The 10,289-nt window shown below is 38.8% G+C and overlaps 1 protein-coding gene across 1 annotated transcript in view; it reads right to left on the reverse strand.

Annotated features, from left to right (window-relative positions):
• The window catches only part of LOC117551766 (mitochondrial intermediate peptidase-like), a 39,996-nt gene extending 30,782 nt beyond the window's left edge, over positions 1-9,214 (reverse strand). The window contains exons 1-10 of the mRNA XM_034224784.1: positions 8,771-9,214; positions 7,505-7,678; positions 6,443-6,531; positions 6,231-6,317; positions 6,031-6,094; positions 5,547-5,729; positions 2,494-2,650; positions 2,244-2,292; positions 1,199-1,259; positions 794-846 (exon numbers count right to left, since the gene is read on the reverse strand). Of these exons, the coding sequence (XP_034080675.1) occupies positions 794-846; positions 1,199-1,259; positions 2,244-2,292; positions 2,494-2,650; positions 5,547-5,729; positions 6,031-6,094; positions 6,231-6,317; positions 6,443-6,531; positions 7,505-7,678; positions 8,771-8,917 (1,064 nt within the window). The 5' untranslated portion in view covers positions 8,918-9,214. The remainder of the gene's footprint in view (positions 1-793; positions 847-1,198; positions 1,260-2,243; positions 2,293-2,493; positions 2,651-5,546; positions 5,730-6,030; positions 6,095-6,230; positions 6,318-6,442; positions 6,532-7,504; positions 7,679-8,770) is intronic.
• Positions 9,215-10,289: the final 1,075 nt, after the last annotated feature.

The following is a 10,289-nucleotide window of genomic DNA, read 5'->3' on the forward strand; positions in this document are numbered from 1 at the left end:
AATTACACATATGATCAATTTAAAAGATGATTTTGCAAGTCAAAAAAATAAAAATGTGTCGTAAAACTGTGAAGTAACACTTTTGTTTGTGTGAAACGCTCAATGAACTACAACTCCCGTCTCGCACCACACACCAAGACGGCCGTCACATTGACACATTTCACTTCTTTCTTTCAGAATGAGGCGAAAAGTATTAAAAGAGGTGAAAATCACTCCAAGTCTGGGCATGTTGAGAGCTGTAAATACACACAAGAGGAGTTAGTCGGTTCTGTGAGAGCAAGCATGCGGGACCGGGATTCTGGGATTTGTAGTCTTTCTAGTTGCGTATTTTTCATAGTCTTATATTTCAACAGTTTTAAGACAAACTGTGACTTTTTTGACATGGAAATGATTTTTTAAGATTGACAAACATCATGTGTGTAATTCGTGGAACGGGATCGAAAGATAATCTTTCTCTCCCCATTGACTTCAATACATAATTTCCCATATTAGAACCATATTATATGCCTAAAAATAGCATAATAGGAGACCTTTAAAAACTGTTGAAGAGTAAAAGCCCCCTGGAGCAGCAGATTCATTTGTCCTGGATTATAAAGGAGTTTGAGACACTGAGATGACTCTCATTCTCCTCCCTGTGAAACCTTTTGTAACACCTGAGGATGAGCTGAAACCCGACAACAGCTCACACCCTGCTGGAATATGAAATTACAAACATCCAAAAGAGATACAGATCATGTTGACTTTATCAAATGACAGCAGGATAATAAAAAAACTCGAATAGAAAACGACTCGCCTTTCAGCACGCAGGACACCGCTGAGGTACGGATGATCCCACGGCATGAGCTCCTAAAACAACAAATGTTTAACATGTGATGAAAGAATCACAATAAAATAGACTACATTTAATTAAAGTGACTATAAAAGTAAATGTAACAAATGTATGTTGCCGCTTTAATATGAAATGTGTAATATTTGCAGGTAAATATGAAAAAAAACAAAAAACATTGAGTATAAAAATGGTTATGATGCCTGGGCTGCTGCTTATGTGTTTATTTTGTCTTTATTACTATAAAACAATCCATTAAATGAGTTATGTGAGGTATCCCCTGTTGTCCTGCAGCCTTTTAAGTTTAGACAGACTTTAAAAACCAGCAAAAGAACTTAAAAATATCCTCATAGGAAAGAAGATATGACTCACAGCATTAAGTGGGTTGAGTTTCTTCTTCATGTTACTCATCATCGTGAAGTCTTTGGCTGTCCTGTGAGAGATTAAAGGAAAAAACAACAACAAGTCGTGAGCTAATTGACTCGAGGCTTCATTCCAGTACCCACCTATGCGCGAGCATATCCCAGCATGCATTTGGCTGAAGGCGGGGAAACACCCTGGACATTCATTTATCCTGTGGGTAATTTAGAGGCTCAGGTGCACCTGACTCACATATCTTTGGTCTGTTTAACGACTCCAGATGTTAGAAACCAGAGGAGGGAATGTGACAAAAAACTGATTTACTGATAATATTTATTAAACTAACTGAATTTGTGTACATTTACGACTGGATTCTAATTTAAGGGGCCCCAGTCGAGTCATTTTTAGGTTCATATTAGTATCTAGCGCCTCTCCTGTGACATGTCTCCATGCTTTAATGTTCAAAAAGCTCTTTCTTTTTCTCATACTGCCTGTGCTGCAGCACCTCTTTTCACCCTCTGTCTGAAACCAGAGCCCAGTCTGCTCTGATTGGTTAGCTGGCCGGCTCTGTTGTGATTTGTCAAACGCTTTGAGATGTCCCGCCCCTTAGCCTATCACGTTCAATGTGTTGGAGCGCTAGCCAATAGGAGCGAGCCTTTGCAGACCATTTACAAGCACAATTGAACACACTACAGGAAAGGGAAAACCCCCCAAAGCACAACATGGCCTCTTTAATGATGCATTTATGTTAAAGAAATAACAATTCTGCAGCTGTCACAGGTGAAGCTAACTTAAATAATATGTTGTACTTCCAGGAATCCATTATATTTTTCTAACAGAAATATGAACCTTCACAGTAACTCATCTTGTCAAATAAATATAGTGATTTAAAAGTACAACTACCTCAAAATTGTACAAACGCTTTTAAGTTATTTTCCATCACTGGCCCCGAAAAATAACACATTTTGAGAAAAATGTTCACAACTATTCAGAAAAAATATCAAACTGAATAATTTATCTGAATATTTCTTAATGATTTATTAAAATGAGACCGTACTTGTCTGACAGCTTGTCTGTTAACAACTGAAGGAAGCTCATCACCGTCTCTGCAAAGGGAAACAAAAAGGAATAAACAGCCTGTAAATAATCGGAGACTAAAAGCACAAAAAGAGCAAAAATAATGTCTGTATCTTATATTAATCTGTGTCTTTTAAAAATGGTTTCATGCCAATACTGAAATCATATTTGCAGTCACGGCACTGACTGAAAGATACTGTATTAATGCTGAAGCAGAGAGAGGTACAAACCTGGTGTTTTGGCCATGGTTCCCTTCAGGGCTCGGTGAGCGTACGACTCGTAGCCCACCAGTTTGGCCATTTTGTATCTGCACTTCAGCAGCTCCTCCAGACACTTCATCAGATCTGCGTTAGGATACAGGTAAATCCTGTAGGCGATTTCTCGAACCTGCAAGTGGAACCAGGACAGAACAAAATCCATGATATTACAGAATATTTAACTGAATGGGTCCTCGTTATCCCACGCACATCTTGCACCACTTCCTGTGTCCACTATGTGGTGCTAGAAAACACACGTTTACATTATACTGCTCCACATCATGTGAGGAACAAGGGGTCGAATTCTCAATTTCTCTCAAGAAGGTTCCTAACGAAGTGAAATGACTCAGAGGTTTCTAAGTGTCAGCCATGATAAGAGCTGTTTGAATTCTCTAGATCAGGGGTGTCAAACTCAAGTACACAGTGGGCCAACATTAAAAAATCGGTACTAGTCGAGGGCCGGACTGGTTCAATGTTTATTGCAAAACTTATTTAATTGAACTTATTGCACATTTTAAACCTGGAACAAACAAAGCTGTATTTTTTTTTTACTTTTATCTTTTTTATTATATCATAACTTAGTACTTTTTTTAACATATGTAACATTAAGCTGTCTGTGGCTCTTTCCTGCTGTAACGATGCAAATTTCCCCTCTGTGGGACTAATAAAGGGATTCGGATTCGGATTAAATTATTGCCTTTAAAAACAACATTAAACATTAAATAATCAGTTGCATTCATTTCTTATGGCTCTATCTGCAGCTTTTCCGGAGTCATTTTATATGATTACATTTTTCCACAGGCCGACAGCAGCTTCAACAAAACTATTCCCCTCAAAGAAAATAACAAACATGCCCTGTTGTTGCAAGAAAACAAGTGCAGAAGGAAACATCCATTAAACTCAGTGTGCTGCTCTGTGATGCTAGTTCAAGCCAGATACTTGGCATCTCATCTTGGGTGCAAGTTCATCAATGTTTGGGGTCAGGCTCTGAGCGGAGGAAATCCTCAGGATGGAGTGAAGGTGTGTGACTTAGGGCTGTGCAATTAATCGTATTTTAATCGCGATTACGATTATGGTTTGCGACGATTATGAAAACAGCATAATTGACAAAATACGATTATTTTTGCTGGGTGCGCTTTCGCCCCTCCCTAAAAGCCCACTCGGCCACGTGGGAGTGACATGTGTTGTGAGTGTTCAGCGCGAGCGAAGATGTCAGAACAAGAGCAGAAACTCGTTAAAAAGAAGGGTCAAACTATTTCCACTATTTGCAAGTACTTTGCCATTACATTTCACATCGCTAAAGATATGTGCCCAGTTAGCACTGTTAGCAACCAGGGCTTTAAGCAACTTGTCAACACGTTGGACAAGCGTTACGCGATGCCGTCTCGGTATTATTTCAGCAGGTCTGCGCTGCCTGCACTATATGACAAATGCCGTGGGGAAGTTGAGAGAGATGTGGCTTCAGCTGACTACTTTGCTACCACAACATACCTATGGTCTAGCCCAGGGGTGCCCAACCAGTCGATCGCGAGATGTGTCTAAAAATAGAACAACAATATTCAGTTTTATCGTTAATGTCCTGTAACATAATCTTCCTGTGCCAGAATAATGCACTTGAACGCATCAAAGCTTTGTGATTGGCCGGCGTCACCCCTGTGTCGGGGCGTGGCTGAGGGTCTTCAGTACAGGTGGCAATATCGTCACCTGCCTGCGCTCATCTCTGAAACCAGACCATGTAAACAGGCTGGTGTTTCTTGCAAAGCATCTTTAAGAGATAACACGAGCAGCCCTACCAGCCTTTGCCATGGTGGCCTAAACATTTTTATTTGGTCTTAAATTGTAGTTCAACATTTATTTCCTGTTACTTCTGGACCATGACGGTGGGCCAGCCTTCAACGTTTAACTGAGTGGAATATGTTGAATATGTTTTACCAAAATGTTGGCTATATGTTAAGGAGTTTTCAGTAGGTTGTGACAGTGCACTGCATCATGTTTGATTTCATTTATTTTGGTCTAATTTATTTTTATTTATCATATTAATAATATATGTTTAGTATGGTTTTGGAAGAGCGCTCCAACATATTTGTTGATCTTGTTTATTGGTAAAATATTATTTGTTTTAAAGTTCAATAAATGGTCAATGAATAATCGTCAAAATAATCGTGATATAAATTATTGACCCAAATAATCGTGATTATGATTTTTGCCATAATCGCACAGCCCTAGTGTGTGTGCAATATACCGGCGGGCCAGATCTAATAGTAATTAGAAATTATCCTGCGGGCCAAAATTAAATCCACCAAGCGGGCCTTGAGTTTGACACGTGTGCTCTAGATCAGTGCTTCTCAAAGTGTGGTCCGCGGACCACTGGTGGTCCGTGAGCACCCCCTAGTGGTCCGTGAGTATATTGGTAACATTTCACATTTGAAATAAATAAATACATTTCAGTTTTCCGCACTCTCGCGGGAATATCTCCGCAATGGAGCGAGGTTAAGTTTGCCCAGCGCAACACCTTCATCACACATGTTGCCACTTGTTTGTACCATTTTCAGGCGATTTGTAATCTGTTCTAGAAAAACGATGTGTTTTTTTATATTTGTGGAGTTAGGTGGTCCGCGAGTGTTTTTTTATTGGTTAAGTGGTCCTTGATATGAAAAAGTTTGAGAAACACTGCTCTAGATGATAGGAAAGGAGCTTCAATGCCTCCTTTGAAATCTTCTTTAGCTTAGGATACACTGGACCATCCTTAAGGAAAGGAAAGGAAAAATGCTGTCCCACAATTCTGAAGCCGCAACATTTAACATGACACAACATTCAGACGTTTGTCATTAGAAATGCAGATCATGTAAGTTACTCTGCTTATTCAGGATTTTACAACTCATGGCGTATCATATGTTGTCAGGACAGAGTATATATTACACATCTTCAACCTGCCCTTACATCCAGTCCTACAATCTGACACATGGCAGTGGCGCCACCTGCTGAACAAAAAGTATAAAGGTTCCCAAATCATTTCAGGCACATACCAAGTCATCGGGGGAGTCAGCGTGTAATCCCCCCACTTGGATGAAGCTTCCTTCACTGGCAAAGTGCAGGTGTAGATGTTCGGGAATCGCAGACCTGGCGATCCTGTTGGGCTGGTGAGAATTGACCAGGAACTCGTTGTTTAGATCCAGAAGCTTCACATGAAGAGCCACCGCCTCCTTCCTCTGTGGAGAAAAGAAGTTAGTAAACACAGCAGGGGGTGGAGGCATATTCAAGCATGCTGTCTTTATGTTTTATTCACAACTTGTCTGTTTCTTTCCCAGATGAACAACCAAAATGTACCTGCTGGCTACCACATCAAAATACATGCGCTGTCCCATGGAAAATATCCTTCTATGACTACACCAATGCTATATGGTCTAGTATGGTGTAACTGTGGACAAACAGTGGTTTTGGTTATGTCATCTTTTATTACTTCCCTTTCCCCCTAGGAAATATAACAACCACCTATTATAACCATCTCACCAGCTTCTCATCCAGATGAATCCCACTGATTTCAAAATCGAACATGAACAACTCTGCCACTCGTCTGGAAACAACAAACAGAAATGAATCATTATTTACATCATTAGATATGATATAAACATTACATATTGATGTGATAATAAAGAAAGAGAAACACTGTTATTTAATCCATGTTTTAAACAAAATGGCAGTGGAATTACCTGGAATCAGGATCCAGCTGAGACACGGTGTCTGGGTTATCCAGCAATTTTTTAAGACTATTACAAAGCTCCACATTAGTGTTCAATCTGAAAAAAACACAATTACAAAATGACATGTGTGCTATATTTGAGTATTTCTATTTTATGCTACTTTATACTTCCATTTATTTGTACAAATGCATCATGATTGCTTTTTGAAAGGTTCGTCTTACTTCTCCACCACCGTGCCGATCTCTATGCAGCTCTTCTCTGCAGCCTCGCGAAACGCTGGGTCTGGATGAGCTACTTTAACAAAGTCTGCCTGTGAGAGAAGAGAAAAGCAAGTTGGTCTGCAGGTAACCCAAGAACCACATGACGCATAGTGATAGTATAAAGGAATCATAAAATACAAATATGAACCTTAAAATAAGCAGAATAGGGCCCCTTTAAAACTCAAAGGATACAAATGAACAGAGATTACAATTAACTTAAGTAATATTTACAAAGCAGGTTTTTCAAAGACAATTTAAAGAGGAGATATGGTTTCAGCGCTGATCTTATCTGGCAGGTATTTCCAAAGTCCAGGAGCCCTGACTCCAAAGGCTCTCCTATCTCCTTTAAGTACACATTTGGACCTTGGAACGATGAGGAGGGAAGCATCTGAGGATCTCAGAGTGGAGAAAGGAACATGGGGCATAGAGCGGGCCAGGAATGAGTCCTAAAACCCAGATATGAGTGAGCATTTTAGCACTTCCTGTTCCCTCGTCTGGAAGTCAATGGTTTCCTGAATGTGCTTTTGGTTGTTAGCCTGACATAAGGTCTGTGGTTAACACCAGCTGAAGAAATGTTACTTTTTTTTTATGCAACATAAATACGTCAGTAAATACCCCACTAGTGAATACAAAAATTGGCGTTTGCTAACAAGTGTCTAAATCAGAGGACTAAACATCATCATGCCCAACATTAGCTTAGCGGTGGTGACGGGAAGTCATGTTAGGGTGCTGTAGTTCCTTTATAGTTTAACGTTAGCTTATTACTTCAAAGATCATAAAGTGGTGTATATTTTTGGATAATCCTGCTGAATAAAACGTGTAAGTGTCATAAACGTTTGAGATTATTTTCTGCAATAATACAAAATCCAATGGAGAAATCCCATTCGCTTTTTTTGAAGTGAGCCAGGGAGATGCTGACTTCCGGGTCAACCTACAAAAAAAGGCCATCACTGCACCCCCTCTGCACACGAGTTGTGGAGAGCAGCACAGTTTCAGTAGTCATCAGAGAGAAGGAGCACTCACCAGATCAGCCACTTTACACAACTCATCTGAGAGCTGATCAAAAGACTCGACTGTCTCCACCCCCGAAGGACCAGAAATAACTTTGTCCACCAGCCGCCGTGTGTTCCTCAGAGCCGTCTCTGTGGCCGCCTGAAAGCCTGCAGGACAGCTGAGCTCAGACACTCCAAACAAACCCTGAAAGCAGAACCAGAAATCCTTTATCTGTCCCGCAGCAAGACATTTACAGTGTTACAGCAGCAAAGGGAAACATCAAAATCACTAGACTAACATGTTTAATAAAGAAATGAAATAAAATCAGTACACAAATAAAGAAGTGGCAGTATTATAAAAGTAAGTGAACTGGCAGCCACTAATAACAATAATAAATAGTTACATGAATGTCATGACATTGTTAATCCAAACTACATTTTTCACTTGATAGTATGCAAAACAATCAGTTTAAAATGTAATATTACATTCTTTAAAATGGCTCATTCCCCACCCAATATACCCCCAATTATAAACAACAATTTAGTAAATCTATAAAACGGCTTCTTAGAAATAAAATATATAGAATGTGGTCCTTTATAAAATCAATATGGCTTATTAACACACATTTAAGCCCGTTTAAATGCAGGTTATGTGCTTTAACATAGCAGTGTTGTAACACGTTTTAGTGACACATTTAAAACAAATACTGGTACCACTTTACAATAAGACTACCCTTATAAAGGGTTTACGAATAGTTTGTAATTAATGAATTAATTAGGTTGTGAACACTTTATAAATCCTTAATAATAATAAGACATGAGATAAACAGGGCAACTGTGACCGGCTGCTTGCCAAAATAGTGAGCCCACATGTATCTGTGCTGCTAAGCCTTATTAGAAATGGTAGTAACTCATTAATAAATGGGAATGTGTTTTACACTTTACAATAAGGCTCCATTTTGGCAGTTATAAATGTTAGTAACTCGTCAATAAATGGTCATAAAGAGATGCCAAGAAACATCAAGATGGATGGGGGGAGAGTCAACTCAGTGAACAACAGATACCAAGGATGTTGGCTGATGAAGAAGACGAAGTAAACTAAGTAGCCAATATAAGGCTTAGTCATCTTGCAAATAGTGAGCCTGTGTTGATGTGTGACAACTATGTTAGAACTGGTTTATAAATGGTTCTTAATGATTAATAAAGTGTTTACAACCTAATTAATAACCTAATTATAAACCCTTTATGAATCCTTTATAAGGGTAGTCTTATTGTAAAGTGGTACCCAAATACTTACCACGTTTTTCTCCAACAGATTTTGTCTTCTTTGAGGTTTGGCATTGAAAGCAGCTCCAACAGGAGACCATGTTGTGACATTTCTCCGAACATGAGCCCACAAGCTTCTGTGCTTCACAAAGTAAAGCAACCTTGTGCAGGAAGACATGATGTACTGAAGCTGCAGCTCTTCTGATGTTCTGAAGCTTTACTGAAGCTTTACTGAAGCCTGTAGTGTTGACAGTGGCTGACAGAGGACATGCTAACTTTAGCTTCAACGTTAGCTTATTTTGCCGAAGCAGGATATGTTAAAAAGGAAAACAAAAAATGTATTAATGTCCGTTTATTCTAAACCTTTCTCTTCATTAAATGCTAGTTGTTTTATTGTCATGAGTTAAGAGGTGTAGCTGTCAAGTCAACAGAAGCAGCTACTCACATGTTAGCTCCTTGGCTATCTATCAACGTAAATGTAAATAACGGTGACAGGTGTTACTTTCGCGAAAAAACTTAAATGTACAAACATTTAATAAAACAAGTATTTCCTAACAAATATAAATGAACATATAAATGTGACATGTTTTGCACTAGTTATTTATTATCCCAGTGTTACCAAATGAAATTAAAAACATTGCTAATCAAAAGAGTCGAAAGTGCGACCAGTTTAAGAAAAACATTACGTGATGTCGTCAGAAGAAGCCCTTTCACGTTAAAAGCTTGTTAATTTCGACCAATAAGCTAACAATCGTTAAAGCACATCACGTTGACCTTTTAATTTGAATTTCCGATAAATAATTGGATGTTTTTCCATAAAATGCAAACAATTAAAGGGTAAGCCAAAATTACTAGAAGTGAGATCTTAATACTTTTCAAAATCACGTTATTACATGAAAAATAAAAAGCCCTGAAACCCCTTTTCATTATTTGACTTATTTGTTACTTGAAAATACCCTCACTCTTTAGTTAATTAAATCATTTGTTTGTAGTTTTGTTTATATTTGATGCAAGCCGTGAAAAATCTGTATCTATATTAAAACAATTTAAAGTATTTGTCTTGACCCTGGAAAGTTTTTGAGTGACACTTGGAAAATAAAGTAAATAACAACAACACATCTTTACCTGAGTATTTATATCCTGTTGAAAATGATATTTAACTATACCACATACCGGATTACAACAGAGCAAAAGTGTGTGGGAGAGAAACTCTATCTGAAGGGAACAACGGGATTTTAGCCTTTGCAGACCATTTGCAAGCAACAACCTATATAACACACGACAGAAGGAAACCCTCAAAAATATTGTAAATGTTGTACATATTGCCCCACATTTCTTTTTGGTGTCTATCTACGCCGGGATCCTGAGTCGTGGCTGAGGTCCTGGTCTGGACTTCGAGTCGTGGCTGAACCAGTCTCTGCAGTCCTGCCTGACTCTCATCATACTACTTCCCCGATGGCTCCCACAGGATTGTTGACATCCTCGTGGATTCATCTTCTTATTATAGACACATGCATTTCCAAACATTTGGTCTACCTATGTTGTAAATG

Source organism: Gymnodraco acuticeps, unplaced genomic scaffold (genome assembly GCF_902827175.1).
Source record: "Gymnodraco acuticeps unplaced genomic scaffold, fGymAcu1.1, whole genome shotgun sequence".
Classification (NCBI taxonomy): domain Eukaryota; kingdom Metazoa; phylum Chordata; class Actinopteri; order Perciformes; family Bathydraconidae; genus Gymnodraco; species Gymnodraco acuticeps.